A 17,691-nucleotide genomic window follows, 5' to 3' on the forward strand; every position below is an offset into this window, starting at 1 on the left:
TGCGCTCTAAAAAAATTCAGGAGTCCTGCGTTCATCTATGGTAGTCACAGCGACAGCTGTGAAACGTCACGGCGAAGTCGTTGGGCATTGACGTCGCGTTCCCGCACCTTGGGTGTGTGAACAAAAGCGTACGGAACAAAACAGACATCTGACCATTTCGTTACAAACGCTTTCATTTCCATTTTGGTCCGAAGCACGAGAAAATGTGCGGCACGAGCTCTTGCCGTACACAATACTACAACAACATTTTGTCATCGGCTATTTTTTTTCCAGAGAGCGCGTGCAGTGGGCATAGAGTACTACAAAAACCTCAAGTATAAAGCAGGCTGTTAACGCTATGGCGTAGTTCTGTGGTAACGCCCCCACTTTGCACGCAGCGGACCGAGGTTCGATTCCCGCGGGAGATGCGTGATCTTTTTCGAGGATTCAGTAACATCGACGACAGACACCCTACGCCCTACTACGCCAACTATAACCTTAACAACGACAACAACTACAACTACGACATCATCAACTATGACATCAACAACGGACGTCATTTTCAGTGGTGGTAAGAGCCCATAACAACTGTCGCTGCAAAAAAGGTCCAGGTAAGAGGGAGGCTCCTCCTTCCCCACTTCTCCACCTGCTTGGGTTATGTTTTCTTTCCCATACTCTCCGTAAGGGCTGTCACGCGCTTTGCCTTCCTTGCTCCAATTGGCTCGAAGGTGCCATAGCATTTGCCCTGTGCTAAGGTAGGATGGAACAAGGCATAGAAGTAGGGACACGTCCCACGGGGGATGAGCACTCCCCAGAAGATTGGCCCTCACCATGCCGATGATAGCCCGGATGGCGTCAGCCGTGGCCTTGTCCCCGCTGGGCTCCTCGACCAGGGTGCTGCCCAGGTACTTGGCGTAGAAGGTGATGCCCTCCAGCACGGGCTGCTGGATGCCCACCCACTCCTCAGCAAGCTCTGGGCGGAGGGACACCCGCTAAGTCATCGCCCGCTCAGGACAAAGGCAAAGCGTCGACGCAGTACTTTCCACTCTCCTGCCTTAGGCCTCATCTAGACCTCTCCCTACCTTTGTTGTCACGGTGCCGAAAGGGAGAAGCAACTGCCCGCGTATTCCGGCCCGACGCCCGTGCTACTATCTACCAGTGCTTACTTCTAGTCTAGAACCGAGTCTCTAGTCTAGAACCGAGTCTCGACAACTTTTTGCCAAATCTAACTACCAGAATATCCCAAAAGTTGTCTCACCCTCGAAAAATAACCTACCCCTTTTGGCATGATTTGTTTTTTCTTTTTAAAACCCCGAAAGATAGCCCACTTTTAGTAAATGCAGCGCCCTGGCCAATGGTGCCATCAGTGGGAGATAAGTGAACATTGCTGACTGGGAAGGACAGTGCTGCTTTTTCCCCTTGCTGAAATAACAAGTTTGGCAAATCATATAATCTAAAAGTAACATTTTTTTCAGCTTTTTTTTTTTATTAGACGTTAAAAGATAGCTTATTTTTTTTATTTTCATTCAATTTGCTCTAAATTTTAGGTGGGATATCTCTTAGAATATTACAACTTAAGGGCTGTTTTTTTTTCTGTTTTCTTCAACGTTTTATGAACTTGTAAGGAAAGCAAGGGTAAAAGAAAATGTCTTATTATATGCAATATTTAAGTACATACTGCAGCTACTCTGAGTAATCACCGCACAGATGAAGTAAATTATTGTGACGTTGAGCAAGCTTTCGGATGCCTTTTCAAAGAAGGTTACCGCCTGGGTTATCAGCCCCTCCATCGGGCATTCGAAGAGACTGTCAATCTACACAGAGATCCTTCCCTGACCCTTTTCCTTGTGGATGTCTGTTTGTCCCTCCCGAAACTTCCGACACCATTCCTGCACAAAACTGTCACTCATGCAGTTTTTTTCGTACACATTGTGCAGACTTGTAAATTTCGGCAGCATCTTTCTCTTCCGCTTGGAGAAACCAAAATACAGTGCTATGCTGGCACTTGGCAGCGACGTCAACTGAATGTGTCACAGCTACACACAAGCTAGACAAACATTGATGAATGAAGAGACCAATCGTATAAGGAGGGGGCACCGTGAGATTCTACTTTACTGCGCAGATGCATGCGTATCTTCTGTTATCACTTTGCTTTTTCGAGTGACCGGAAGTTGAAAGATAAACGGCCCTAATATTTTCTTAAGCAGGCTCGTTTACAGCCAGCAGCTTTTTACAAATATCTTGATGAGTAGAGGGCTTCCAAACTCTCCTGGAACAACCATGTTTGGCGTATCTCCACTAATGCTAACAGCATGTCAGGTGACAGCATTTTCTCATGAAAATGGAACCACTCACTTTATTTTCACTTACAACCGCTGCACTGCTGGCGTGATTTGCATAAAAGCTACTTAATCATTGCTGCCCTTATCCCTGTGCTAAAAACTTTATCGTCTCCCTTTATTTCATAAAATCGTTCGTCATTCTGTCCAATCTTACAAATAAGTCACCTGCTCTTCGTATGTTTCCTCTTGTCTTGATCATCTGCACAAGGTTCCAAGTTCCTCTCTCACTTTTTGTTCCCCGTACATCCCAAGACTGAAACCAGCTTCCCAGCTCAATAGCCACCATCACGGACCCTACGCCTTTTTAGGAAATCATTTTGTTCGTCAGGTGTGCCTAATTTTTATTTTTTACACCGTTAACTTCTGTGTTGCTCTCCCCATCTGCAGTGCCTCTGGGTCTCGAAGAAACAATAGATAAATAAATAATCAGACATGACCAGGCTACAGCAAAAGGGATGCCACCTAGTGCTTTTTTTTTTGGCTTCATTTGGGCCTGTAGTTTGCATTTGGACTCTGATCATTATTGTTACATCATAATTATTACTATGTAGCCATTATATAATGTCCCCCAAGCATTTCAACCACTGTAAAATAACAGGGAGTCTAGCAAATTATTATCTTGAATTTTCCTGACCACTGTAGAGGCAGTTAAATTTATAAGGCCTTTAAAACACAAGGCATCGAGCATTGGGCACAGTGCGGATAATTTTGCACGGGCTTAATCCAACTTGCATATTCCGAAATATTTGGGTTCGTCCAGTCCGGATTAAACAAGCACTTTCTTGCCGCCCACATCGTCGGGGAAGAGGCCACTTCCGGAAAGGAAACACGATGAAAACACGACGCTCAAACACACACGTCAATAACCGAATGGCAACATGGCCGCCAGATGCACACTTTCGGATACTTTCAGCTTAGGGCTTGGATTGGATTGGGATCTGTGGCTTTCCAATTTGTTACTAAATCTAGTAGCTATAACTGGATCTAGCCTAGTGTTGAGCTCTCAATCCACACCAATCCAATCCAGGGCCTGGACTGGATTTGTTGGCTATTCCCTCCGCATCTTGTAGCAGACTCTACATTGGGTAAGCAGAGCCCGCAGCAAACAGACATCCACAAGGAACATGGGTTGCTGCACTGACGTCACATTGCATACTTTTTACCACCATGTAAGAAGAGAGGGAAGCTGCTTTAGTAAGAAGTTCGAGTGACGGGTTAATCTTCTATAATCTTCTGGGAGGAGAATAGCGACGTCTGTGCAAATCCGTGAGGCACAAAAGAAGATTGTGACCAGAGGGGAGCTCCCTCTTCCCCTCTTCTCTGGTGGTCATCGGAGCGCTCTTTGAATGACGTCACGTGCAACCCATGTGTTGGATACCTTCGGCTTAGGGCTTGGATCTAGGATTTCATAGACTGCAACAACGACAAGCGGGTCATAATTACACTTACATGTACACTTCACGAAGCAGGTGGCACAAGAGTACATCGGTTGTTTTTCACATTTACTCAGACAAATTTTTGAGGATATTTTACCTCCTAAGTTTGTGCCCATGCAGATTCCACAGCACTTGTAACTCTGATAATAGCATTTTGGCTTTGAGACAAGCACACACAAAAAAAAAATGTCACTCGCTTGTTCACGCTAACTCTGCCACTTCCTGTGCATTTTTGCTATTTCTTTAGCGAGGACATGGCCTAGAAAAAATAAAAAGGTCAATTTTAAAGAACATTTGTTTAGGTCCACCAAAATGTGCAAACTATTTCCACAAAATTTAATTATTTTCATGTGCATACTAGTTACCTTGCCATCAGTTATTTTCAGTGCCCCAGTCTCCAACTTTCGTGTTCTATGCAATCTGCTAGTGTCGCATTTTCATAAAATGCATAGCTTATTTATGTAAACCTTAAAACATGGTTCCTCAAAAAATAAAAAAAATTGTTTATTTTATTAGAATTTTTGCAGATACAAGAACAACACTGTTGCATAACCACAAAACCCACCCCCTTAACAAGGGGAAGAAAGAAAGAAGCAAAGAAGAAGCAAGCAGACTCAAGCATGCATTAAGCCATAAGCCAATGAAAACCACAAAGAACAGGCAACTCATTTAACCCTAAAATAGTTCTTAAAAAATGCAGAGAAAACTAATACAGTCGAATATCGTTAATTTGAACTCGCGGGGGACCGAACATTTGTTTGAACAAAGCAGAGTTTGAATTACCGAGAGTTTCCTCCCATAGAGACACATACCATAAAATACCGAGGAAGCGCCCATACCCGTACAAGCGCCCACTATTAACATTTTTGAAATTCGAAAATTTGGGCAAGTACACATCAAGTGCCCTAATAAGCGCCCATAGTTGGCTTTACACGTGTTTCGATAAAATGAGGGTGGGCGTTTCTTCGGTATTTTACGGTAGGATGGGACCTGCATGTTAGTTTGAATTATCCGCAAGTTAGAATTAAGAGTTTGAATTAACGAGATTCAACTGTATAACAAACAGTAAGATAGGCAACTAGACACACGGATCACAGCCGAAGAAACTCCTGGGCTAGGGAGGGAATCTAGGACAAACCAAGAGTCGATTGACTGCATTGGCATTGCACAAAATGTGGATTCTTCCTTCAAAGGTGCACTATGCTGTAGTCCAGGGATGGGCAAAATACATCCGAATATGTATCGAAATACAAATACAAAATACTTCGTCAAAAATGTATCTAATTACAAATCCAATTACATTTCCAAAAAAGCATTTAATTACAAGATACAAATACAACCAAATGTATTTGGTCTCCTCAGAATACTTTTCCAAATACATTCCTGAAAATTTGCGTCAGCGACTTCAAGGCACCTGCAACGGGTTTCTGGGTATCTCATTTTAATTTTGCATTGCACACTTGGGAGTTAGTGTGCGAGGCTCTAGTAACGTAATAGAAATATAATCACAAAAAAATGTAATCAGCTTGGACATAATAGGTGAAAAAAGTAAAGAGCTTCAAGCAGTTTTTTTTTGTCGATTACATTTTGGTATAGACCAACAAAGAACCGAGACGACCAAGACGCGTAGCACTCGCTAGAGAATTTTTTATTGTTGCAATTCGCACACGTTACGAAGATCTGGACGACCCACGCGTTTAAAATGTTCCGGGCAAAAATATGGATGGAAATCAGACTGGAAAGCATCACAAGTTGTCACAGGCACTTGTTTAGCCAGTCTGCCTGTGAACGTTGATTTCGTCACTATTCTTGACCTGGACTAGCACCGTAATCTCAAAGTCACTAAACGCTTCTGCTTGATTGAGAGACACTGCATTTGGTACAGAACGTAGTTTTCTTCCTGCTCTGGACAGTGCCTTTAAAATAAGGCCGGAGGGGAAAAAGAAAAAAAGCCCCATGGCCGAATACAGGATGAAGACTATATCTTACAACCACATGCATAAAAACAAGATGTATTTTCGCTCACAAAATTGTATTTAATTACAATTGTATTTGAAATACCCATGTTTTAGTATTTAAATACACAAGCCAAATACATTACCCAATTTGTAATTAAATACAACTGCAAAATACACAAAGTATTTGAAATTCGTATTTCAAATACTTGTATTTGAAATACTGCCCATCCCTGCTGTAGTCTTTCTTAAAGTACATGTTTGGTTACTAGTGAAGAAAGTTTGTTAATGGTGCAGTGTTCAGCTAAGCAATCATCCAAACTATGGCTTGTCGATGCTTTGTTATGTAACTAGGCTTCTGGGCTGTGGGAGCACATTTTTCTTCAAAATCTGAGGGTTCTTTTTCAGAGTTTATTTATGAGATCAAATTCACAATTATCGAAATCTTTTTGGCAAACTTTCTGAATATCTGGAGTTTGCCATTTATCAGAATATATAGATTTGTTACACCTTAACTCTCCATAATCTCAAATAAAAAATAATATCTACACACACAAACACATCAGAAGATACAAAAACCCATTTTTAATTGTGAGCAACATTTGTATGAAATCTGCAAAGTATAAAATTTGCTTTTGTAGGAATACTGCCTTCTTGCAGTAAGAGTGGCATATTAATCAAAGCTTGAGACTGGAAACTCGGCTAGCACAATTACATGCTTGAATTGGCTTCTGTCATCACCCAGGTATACATTTTGCCGTCGTCCTTGCCATATCAATAAATTTACTCCCTTAATCAACTGAGGTTAGGAGTACCATAATATCCCAAGAGATGCCCCACCCCCAAAAGATAACCCGCACCCATTTTTGCACAATTTGTTATTATTTCCAAACCACCGAAAGATAGCCCACCTCTAGTAACTGCAGGGCTCTGGCCAATGGTGACCCCAGCAAAATTGATGTTAAGCACACTTTGCAAACTGGGAAGGACAGCTTTCTATGCTCCGTTGGTCCTCAAGGTGAAAACAAGCTAGGCAGGTCACAAATAAAATTAGCATTTTTAAAAACTTGTTTGATCGCACACCGAAAGTGAGCTTACTCCTCATTTTCACCCAATCTGCCCTTGCTTTTAGGCGTGCTATCTCTCGGGACATTACGGCAGCTTCTTCTCAGTGCCCAACTGAGACATCGGGTTCCAGATTATTTGGTGTCACCGCGACTTCACAAATATCCAAGTTGTTTGGAGAAACTCGAGCTGAAGAAAATTTTACTAAGGGGTTTTCTGATTCACTTTATTTGATAAAAAAAAATACTCGGAACAATAACTATAGGCCATAAGCAAACGGTACATAGTACACACTGTAGGAAACACACAAGGCATCCATACTTCAACCGGAGACGTGGCAAAAATAAAATCATGGACATAAACACACAGTGCCTCAACACTACCTAGGACATTGAGACGGTCTGAGCGTATGTTTGTTATTTTATTTTTGCCTTGTCTCATGCTGGAGTATGGAAGACATTCACCACCTTGCCTGCAATTTACTCTTTTAACATTAGGTATCCTCCTTTCTGTAATTTTGGCATGGTACGAAGGCCAAGTAAAAGGCAGAAACAGAAATGTCTGGTGCATTGCTGGCCTATTGGACACAGCACCCTTCGTTTGAGGGATATCTTTGCACAGGACGAACAGGCTTGGGTTTGAATGAGTCTATCATGGATGGAACACCAGAGAAGTGTCAAAAGTGTCACAAATACGCGCTTCCACTTGGAAGTGGCCAAACATGAACGAGTATGCAACAACTGTGAATAGTCATGGCCCAAACCCTTAAAGAGACAAAAGCACTCCCGGGTCGAAGTCGGGAAGCACCACGGATTGGCGACATTCGCACCTAGTAAAGAAATCGTACGCGTGCATATTCAACTCGAAGTAGACAGGTCGTGCTTGACGTTTGCGCGAGCGATTTCTTCAGCCACGAGAAGGGAGCAACGGCTCGGTGACGTCTTCGTGCAAATCGGCTTGGTGGTCGGGCGTGTCGTACGGGATGAATACCAATTCTTTTGATCAGTCCCACATTTCTCTTTTAAAGGTAGAAAGAATTCGCCGGTACCGCGAACGACAGTTCTGAAATAGAGGTCCCACGCCCGCCGTCTGCTGACATCGCCGTCCCCGCGAGTCCCACGATACGCGAACGACGAACGCACAGAATGCTTCCGGTTGTCTGTGGAACTTTTTTTTTTTCAATCAACGTATTTACAGCTTTTTAGAAGCCACAAAAAATGGATTTCATATTTTTTTCTATTTTTAATATTGAGTGTGTGCCTTCAGTGACCCACGACTTTGATTAAATTTGGTGGTTGCATCGATACCTTAGAAAACGGCCCGTGACCGCGAAAAAGAGAGTGAGCGAGACTCGAACCGGCCAGTTCTTGATCGGCGGTTTTCGGGCAGAAAGAAACCGAATTTCGAGCCGCAAATTTTGTTCTGGGTAGTTGAGCTTTCATATGTCACGTACAAATAAAAACCTCGGCGAGCATAAATACCCTGTCAGTGTCCCTTTAAGCTCGGAAAAGGAAAGGTAGTCATAGCATTTAATGAAAGACGTCTCCAGGCTTCTTTTGACCTGCATGTAACCCAATACAGACGATCAGGGATCCTGGGTTCAATCCCCAACCCTGTTTCAATCTAAATGAGCATTGTACCGGCATGTGGCCATGTATCACTACTGCATGGTACATGTTAAAGACCCCAGGCTAGCGGTTGGACCGCACAGGCTAAATTGCTCATCTACAGCTGAGATACCAGACGCCCATTGGGACTAACTAACTTCTGGCTGTATAAACATGCTACACAAAACACAATTCCAATTACATTGAGGATATATTCTACCTCACAGAGTTGTCTTCATTGCAAACAAAGGCAAGGTCAAGAAAGTGTGGCTCTGCAGATTCTGTTGCTTGCACAACCACTCACACAGGGAAGGTTCTTTGGAAGAGATGTGCGGTTCCACTCATACATTTGCTAGCACTAAAGACAATTTGTGTCAGTGAGTATAAGAAGTCCGATCAGTTGCCCATTACTTGATTATTATCTGGCTGATTATTTTTTTTGGGTTTAACCATTTGTTTTTCTTCTGCTGTTGATATTGTTGATGGTGCAATGTTTTATGGTTTATTCGCGTCTCCAGCTCGACGCTCGCCCTCCCGCGGCGGAAACGGGAAGCGCTCTAGTGAGGGTCCCCCGATTCTCCTGCTCAGCGGGCATGGCGGGACTGCTCGCGATCATGGCTCGTGAAATGTCATTTCCGAATGCAAACAACACTCTTCACTGTCCCAACGTTGTGCTGCAGCCAGTAGGGGGGGGGGGGGGGGGGGGGGGGTGTACCTTATTAGAGAGTTTTATTATTGCGCATAGAAGCAAACGCAAGCGATGTGCGTTTACGGTAGAGTTGCGTGCCCCACGTTGTGTGCGTGCGCCTCATTGCCATGCGCCATTCAAGACCTCAATTTCGTGCTCCGCGCATGCGCAGTGTGGAACACGCAAAGCTAACACAAACACACAGCGCTTGCGTTCGCTCGTGTACGCAATACTAAAACTCACTACTATTACACCGGCTTCCAACGCCAACGAAACGTGCTGCAGTGAGCAGACGTGCAAAAAGGTAGGCGTTCCTTCGAACTGGAAAAGCTGAGATTGGCAAAACGACGGAGCGTAAAAATGAAAGTAACTAAATGTTATAAAAAAATTATTAACTAATTTTTTTTTTTTTTTTTTTTTACTTTTGGGCATTTTGTTATGAAAGATTTAGCGACGATTGGACGTTTTGCCCATTGTCAAAAGTCGCGACTTTAATAGCAAAATATACTTTAACCACAATAATGTAATTTTATGTGGATTTCTCACATTCGCTAGAAAGTTTTCATTGATTTTAGACCTTTTATTTTATTACTTGGTAGTTCAAAATGCTGCAATTGGCACCAGTGATGATAATTAGCACACTTATGATTGTCATCTTTGTTCGCGCATTTGAAATTAAATCATAAGCAACAAATTATATTAGAGCTTGAAAAATTATGTATCTGAATTTTAATATTGTTTTTATTAATTCAAATCGCGGCAATGTATGCCCCCAATTAACGCCAACATCACGAAAATACGCCATTTAACCATAATAGTATTTCCAGAAAAGCTATAATTTTGTTTTCTTTTTAGCATATGAAAAACTCTGACATCGTTATTAAGATAGAAAAACAGTCAAGCACTGGATGTAATATACAGACCTATGCGTCACGCGTTGCCTATAAAACACACACACACACACACTTCAGCTGTCTGACTCGGATTCCGTCTTTGGGTTGTTGCAGTAAGAACAGCCTTTATAAATTTTTTGGTTTTGTGGACATATTGTAAAATTTGGAATTATTCTCTTATTCTTGTGCTGGGAATAATGTTAAACCAATTAATCATCTGAATATTCAAAAACCCGTCACAAGGCCCGCAGTTCATTATTTCCCATAACAATTATCTGAGCGAGAAAAGGCAGCGAGAACACACAAATATCAGCACTGATTTTTTCAACAACTACAACTAAAAATATCAGCCTGGATCGAACATGTATGTCACAAAATAAAGTTTCTGCAAACAACTTCTCTAACTAAATAATTATGATGTAAAACACATCTTGAGGTATGAAAGAATCCGAAATTAAGACCTATATCGAGAAATTAAAGGTTAGTTCCGGTTTCGCTCCAGAATTAAAATGTGCCTCCGGGCGTTAATATTACACTAAACACCGCTTTTGTTTTCAGGATGAAGAGGTATCCTGCGCTCATAACACCCTAGCTCCCTCGTATTACCAGAAATAATCTGTGTCGCTCAGTGAAGCCAGAACACTAGACAGGCTCAACAGCGGCATGCATCTCCGACCCTCACTATAACCGCCATTTTGGAAAATAAGTGGCGCCACCTATAGTTAGTTGGAGTTGCGAATAGGATCTGGTTCCTCCTTTCCAAGTATGTGCAGTTCTGGATGTGCCTAGGCTATATGGCTCGACACTGGGGATGGGTGGTCGGGTGTGTTAAAACACACCGCAGCTAGGAAGGAGTGTGCGAGCGTGGTTGCGGAGTAAAAACTCGCACTGCAAAACCCAGTGATCCTGTGTTCAATGCCCACATTGCTCATTTTCATCTGGATAAGCATTGTACCGGTGTGCTGTCGAATATCCAAACCAAACCAAATCTGACGTTCGAGTTTATACAGCGTAAGGTCGGTCTGCCCTTTAGTTAAGCGGGGGACCACTGGTTTACTCTGTAGATGAGAAATTTAACCAGTTCAGTACAATCGCCTGCCTGGGGTTTCTGATGTGCATCACGCAGTAGCGACACATAACCACATGCCGGTGCAATGCCCCATCCTGATCGAAATGGGCAGGGATCGGGAATGAACCCAGGATCCCTGGGCTCATTCCCGACCCTTTCGGGAACTTTCGCTCCACGTGCTCTGAGCTGGTGTGCACTAGCCCACTCTGCCACCGATTACCCCTGTCGTCTACCACTACCATGCGGTGCACGTTAAAGACCCCAGGCTAGCGGCAGTACTGCACTAACTAAATTTGCCATCTACATCAGACACCGATGCACGTTGGGGCTGACTAACTTACTGCTGCCTGAATGTACACACAATTCAATTTACCAGCCACTTTACTCATAGCTGTGGGAGTGTCTACATTGTGTCCCGATGCAACCAATGTCAAGTCTAGTTTGAAATTCTACCGCACTTGCTGTTGCATCACCCTGTTTCTGTCTACTCTGCTATCCTTCTCCCAGCCCAGTCTCAAGGCAAACGGCCCTCTGTCTTTCGCCAGCTCGCCTTAGTTTTGGCGTTGCGTTAATACCAGTGTGTTTTGTTCTCTTAATTTTTCTTTGTGCGAGTGTGCGCGTGGTTGCGTCCGAGATAGGGGAAAGAAATGGGAAGGCCAATCGCAGCGACACTCGTGTGCCAAATTCACACGTGAACTTCAACCAGCTCGCCCGCGTCCTCGCTTTTGCATCACCGGTGTCGCCGCCCAGTGTTGACGACGCAAGACCCCGTGTTCGCGCCTCACCAAAGCGACGGGGGGGCAACGCCCTACTGGCCCTACTCCGAACGCGCTGGCTGGCCTCTCGCGTTTGGCACGCGCAAACAGAGAATTCGACTCACGAGAAGTGCTCGTCGCTGCTCGTCACAGCCAACCGAAACGGAAGGCTGCGCGCGCGCGCGCAGGGCCAATCGCTTAAAAGCCAAAGAGCGACAACGGTTTCGCGCCCTGACGCGAGTACGAGCTCGTGCACGCGCGCTGGTGCACGAGCGAGGTTACTGCGACCGCGTCGAAATGGCGAGCTCGAGGCCGCGGCAAGGCCGGCGGGGAAGAAACGAGCCAGGGAGGCAGGGCTCACTTTTGTGTCGCAGCCTGCCCAGCAGGTTCATGGGGGCCGACCAGACGGACTTCCAAAGGGACGTCATCGTGCGCGGTGCCGTGGCTGCGTCGGCCCTCTGGACAGCTGGTGCAAGGCGCCGCACAGCCTTCGCATGGGCTTCCGGCAGGAAATCGTCAAACGCACGGGCGACAAGGAACGCACAAGAAACAATAAACCGCCTCAGCACGCCGAGACATTAGGTGCATTCCAGCGATGCATTCCAGAAGCGAGACTCGGCACAGGCAAACACAGTTCCGCAGTCGGCGGTCGTAAAGTAACTGGAACGAAAATTCAATTTTAGAGGGAAATAGCGAAATGAACGAAATAACGAGCCGCTCCAAGAAAATCTCAAACTGGCTCGATAGTTACTTGTCGCAAGTTCGATGTCAGATCAATCGCTTTTGAGTCTTGAAGCGTTACATTGTGTTTAAATATATGTCGGTAAAAAAAGGTAAAAAAGAAAAATTGACATAACATATTTTTTTATTTTTAAATATATAATTTTTAACGTGGATTTACCATAGGTTGAGCACGTTGTTTTCGCGTAGAATGCCTTGTCTACCATAAGTAGTCTGCCCAATCCAATCCAAAGTCGGCAGAAGTTTTGAGAAGTTTGAGCAGTTCGAGGGTCAAGATTTCTCTAGTTTCTGCTGCTTCAAGATTATCGAAGATATTTCGTGTCTCAAGCATTTAAAATTCTCGATTGCGACTCCTCATACCGTGATCAGTTCTCTTTTTAGGCCGTATCCCGCCTCGATTTTCCGACTGAGTCCGGACAAGCATATATCGGTAAGCGTTCCGTCTTTACTTCTCTGGGGAGAAGAGGCGTGACCGGCGAGCTTGGGTCAAAATGGTTACATGTGCTATATATAGTTGCAGTGGCGTAGTCAGGGGAAAGACTTATGGGGCTTTATTCCCCCCCCCCCCCCTTTATTGAAATCCAGCCGACCTTTACGATATACCATAATATACACATGCATTTTGACACCTCTAAGCATTTCAAGCCATAGATATCGCAGCCACCCCAGCCCCCTCCCCTCCCCCCAACCCCCCCCCCCCCCCCCCCCCCCCCAAAGAAAAAAAAAAGAAAAGAAAAAAAAAAAAATCTGGATACATGTTGCTCTTTTCGGCAAGAAGCCGAGGAGAGCAACTTTACCTGCCGGATTTGCGAGAAAGTATAACTTGGTTTTAGGAGAATAGAAGGGGATGGGCGGATACGGTCAGGAGTTGAAGCGGGAGATACGGGTAGAGCGGGAGAAGCGGGTTCAGCTCGAGGCGCAGGTCGTAGATTTGATTAAGAGGGCCGAAGCGGATGTGGAGGAGGCAGGGCACGGAAAACTAAGGTAGAGAGTGTGACGGGAGAGCTGAGGCAAGAACCGGAACAGCGAGCCGAACTTGAGCGACAGGTGGAGGAGCTTAGACAGGGGGAAGAGTGGAAGGCGGAGTTGGAGGAGCATCAGAAGAAGTGTGAGGAGGTGGTGCAGCAACTGCCAGGAGTAGTTAATAAGAAAAGGGGGAGGTGGCAGAGAAGACGGTGGTGGGGGCGGCAGACAAAGGGGGCGAGTTAAATAGTGATGAGGTAGTTGACTGTGCAGGAAAGGAGTCTCCACAGCTGTATAGTGCTGCAGTACAGCAGGGCTCGAGAAAGGCAGCAGAAGTTGAGGCAGAGAAAGCACAGATAGCTGGGTGACGACAGGCAGTCAGGGGTTAAGAGGGTGCTGGTGGTAGGAGACTGAAACATAACAAGGGTTAAGGAGGGGCTCCTGGACAGGTTGCAAGGGGATGGGAGGGTAAACGTAGTGGCCCAGTCAGGAAAGTGCATGGTAGATGCTATGGCCAAAGCGAGGGAGGAAGTCTGGGTAAACAGGGAGGGAGAGAACGTAGTGGTAGTTCACGCAGGACTAAATGATGTGTTAAAGGGACGGAGCCAAAACCTCGCCAGGCAGAGAGATTTGGGGTTACGTAAGCTGAGGGAGGTCTCTGAGACTGTGCATGTGCAAATATGCAGCGTCCCAGAGGTCTGGGGACAGTCTTTGCAGATCGAGAAGCGGGTGGTGGAAGCTAACCGGGTGATAAGGGGGTTGAGCCGACGATTTGAGTACCGAGTAATGGAAGTAAACAGGGTGGTGTACAAGGCTCGCTCTGACCCTTTTACATGGGGCATCCGCTACAGTGGAGCCACTGGAAGCACGGCAGGCGATAGGATTAGACGTCACATCTTACATTTTTTGGGGGGTCCCGGAGCCTTGAGGGCGCCGGTGTAAATGAGGGCCAAAATGTACATTCAGGGGGGAGCGTTTGGGAGGGTGAGAGGAAGCCTCGCAGGACTAGGAAAAAGAAACAGCTTAACATAGGGTTCATAAACATGCAGGGGGGCAGGAACAGAATAAAGTGGGAGGAGATTGAGGAGCAATTTCAAAGTGAAAAATTTGCAGTGTATGGATTAGCAGAAACACATCTGAGGGATATGGAAGAACCACCATACATACCGGGTTATCATTGGATGGGATGCAACCGGGCCAATGGGGAACGCAAGGGAGGGGGATTAGGGGTGTTAGTGAAGGATCGGGAAAGGGAACGAGAGGGCTGCAGGGAACACATGTGGGTCAAAGGCTTGTGGTTTAGACACAATCCTGGGTTTTGTGTATCTAAAAACAGGGATGCAGGGGAGGAAAATGCAGAACACTTGACATGTATACACGGGTTAAGTTAGGGAAATTGGCACTAACAAGGAAATAATTATCTTGGGGGACATGAATGCACATTTGGAAGACTTTGATAGACATACGGATACAACAAGGAGGATGTTAGAGGAGTTCTGCGAAGCTCTTGATCTGGTATTGGTTAACGCTCAGGTGAAATGTGATGGAAAAATAACATGGGAAAGAAAGAACTCACACTCGACTATTGACTACTGTTTAATGTTGCGTAAGATATACAACAGATTAGAAGGTATGAAAATAGGTGAGGAAGGCACAAAAAGTCTGGGGAGCGACCATAAGAGAACCAAGATCAGATTTGGCACAGTAAAACCAGAAATGCAAAATCGAAAACAAGAAAACAATTACAGGAGGTATCTAAGCGAATTGAGAACACACCGTAAAATACCGAGCACCCGCACAATCCCTACTAAATGAGGGTGGCGATGTGGGTTAGTTGGTTCATACTGACGAAAAGGCAAACAGCGCACAGTAAACTGGGACTAAAGGAAGTGCAAACAGGACAAGCGCTGACTCTCAACTGAAATTTAATCACATGAAAACAAAACAAAGAAAACAGCAACTCCGCCCACGTCACATGATACATTCACCACGTGTCCAAAAAAACAATCTCTTTGCTACTCAGGCCCAGTGACGTTTGGCTTACGGAGTTCGCGCCTGCTTTGATAATTGCATGCGCCTCTAGAATGTCTCTATTCACTCTGTCCCTTCCATTGCCAATGATGCTAGTCTTATTGAAGATAGGTTCGCACCCACATCCATGACAATGCAATGGCAAATGCCCCCCTACAGCTCCCACCACTGATCGCAACGACAAGTCATTCTCCCGCAGTCTGTGATTAACACATCTGCCCGACTGATCTATGCACTGAATCACTCAGTGCATAGAGCCTCTTCCAATTTTATGCAATCTCTATGGTCCATAGATCTTTAACTGTTACAGAAACACAACCTGTCCTTCCTCTTAAAACAAAAATAGTATGGCTCAAACTCGAGGCTTTTGTCGTGACCCGAAAGTACAATGACGTGTCGTCCTGAACCTTGACGAGATAAGCGGAAAGACCCCTTTTATGAATGATCCGAGATTTGAAAGGTAACTGTGGTTGGGGCATTTTTCCGGGACCATTGACCCTGTGCGCTGATCAAACTTAAGTGGAAATTGCCGTCTTTATGTGTACCCCCGTTTCACCTTAAACGTCCGAGCGGATGTTACGAGCCATATCGGAGCCAATCCAAGGCCGTGTGGGTGTCACGTGACCTTGGAGAGGGGACACAGCGACGCGCGGAAAGCGTATCGCGGACTACGTCCACAGAGCAGGATTGGCTGGGATAGCTCGTAGCGTCCGCTGCTTCCGGACGTAAGGTAAAACGGAGCATAGTTTTTCTTTTGGCGGGGAGGGAGCATTGGCACATCAAAATTCGGAGTTTATCGGATAAATCCGAATTGACCAAGAAGAAGAAGAAAATAAATGGTGCTATGGAGAATTTGGCACCGAATTGACCAAAATGTTCCCGGCGGGTGTTTTTCAAAGTTTTTTTTTTTTTAAATTTATTTGAAAACACGGAGCCCTATAACATAACATACTTTTACTTTGTACCTTACCTAAAGTACCTTTCAGGTTACCCAACACTGCCGGTTGGTTAGCGAGCTCACCGGCGTTAGCGTGCAGGGGTCGAGATTGAGCCCAGAAACCCTGCATTCTGCAGCGCTAGCTTTCGCTATACCTGTTCCGAACTGTGGTGTGCCACCGACCCGATCCAGCGGTAACCGAACGCTTTCCGAATGGAATCTGACTTCGTGCCGTAGCATGTACGTGCTCCTGTTTTGGTATATGGCGTCCGCGCTGTGATTTTCCAGCACCAGAAGAGTTTACATTTCAGTGGCCTCAGACCTGGAGCACAGATGAAATTTGAGACATTTCTTTAATCGACCCAGGCGCATATATCTGCGTCTGTCGCCAGACAAATAGAATTTGACGAGATCGACCACGGTGCTTCAGTCGAAGTGGCTTGTGTTTAGAAATGGGGGAAACGTAGGGAAAGAGCGCGGATATGGGGCTCTACCGCCTGCTCTCCTGCCACAAGAAGAAACTTGATGCGCTATAGACCTTTGCAGAAATCGCCTCCTGCGCGCTGCCATCTTTGTCTGCTGGGCTGTGGAACGCCATCCAAGCATGCGCTGTTGATCTGCTGTGCGGTATATCGGACGCTGCGCATGCGTCCACAGCTCAGTGACTCAGCATATTTTGCCCAGTCGCTTCGTTCGAGACTGCCGCTGAAAAGGTCTATACAAGGACGCGAGAAGAGCAATCCTCGGCCTCCCGAACCTCTCGAACGTTGATGCTATAGACCTTTGTAAAAATCGCCTTTTGCGCGCTGCCATGTTTGTCTGCTGGGCTGTGGAACGCCTTCTGAGCATGCGCTTTCGCTCTGTTGTGCGGCATATCAGACGCTGCGCCCGCATCCACACCTCAGGGACTTGGCATTTTTCGACCGGGTGATAAGTGATGCAAAGGTTTCTATCCGCCGCTGCGTCCCCCTCACCGACTGGCGAATAGACAGGGAAAGACAGGAGACGACGCATCGCCTCCGTCTCCAACATACAGAGGAGGTCCCTCGCGATTCTCCTCGGGCACCGGTGGGTAAAAAATACCGAAGCCCTCGAACACCCGCTCCCGAACCCCGTCGCGCCATGGGACATGGTCGACCTGACGCGAGACGCGCGCCCCATAGGCCTCTTTCGCTGCCCAGAAAGCGCTGCGAAGCAACAAACAACAAAAATTCGAACTTTCATCTCCTC

The 17,691-nt window shown here is 45.6% G+C and overlaps 1 protein-coding gene across 1 annotated transcript in view; it reads right to left on the bottom strand.

Annotated features, from left to right (window-relative positions):
- LOC8041626 (low density lipoprotein receptor adapter protein 1) overlaps positions 1-12,614 on the bottom strand; it is a 28,016-nt gene extending 15,402 nt beyond the window's left edge. Inside the window, exons 1-2 of the mRNA XM_002414828.5 lie at positions 12,151-12,614; positions 810-952 (exon numbers count right to left, since the gene is read on the bottom strand). Of these exons, the coding sequence (XP_002414873.1) occupies positions 810-952; positions 12,151-12,217 (210 nt within the window). The 5' untranslated portion in view covers positions 12,218-12,614. The remainder of the gene's footprint in view (positions 1-809; positions 953-12,150) is intronic.
- Between the last annotated feature and the right edge of the window lie 5,077 nt (positions 12,615-17,691).

The sequence above is a fragment of the Ixodes scapularis genome, unplaced genomic scaffold (genome assembly GCF_016920785.2).
Source record: "Ixodes scapularis isolate PalLabHiFi unplaced genomic scaffold, ASM1692078v2 PGA_scaffold2__306_contigs__length_199485367, whole genome shotgun sequence".
NCBI classification, from domain to species: domain Eukaryota; kingdom Metazoa; phylum Arthropoda; class Arachnida; order Ixodida; family Ixodidae; genus Ixodes; species Ixodes scapularis.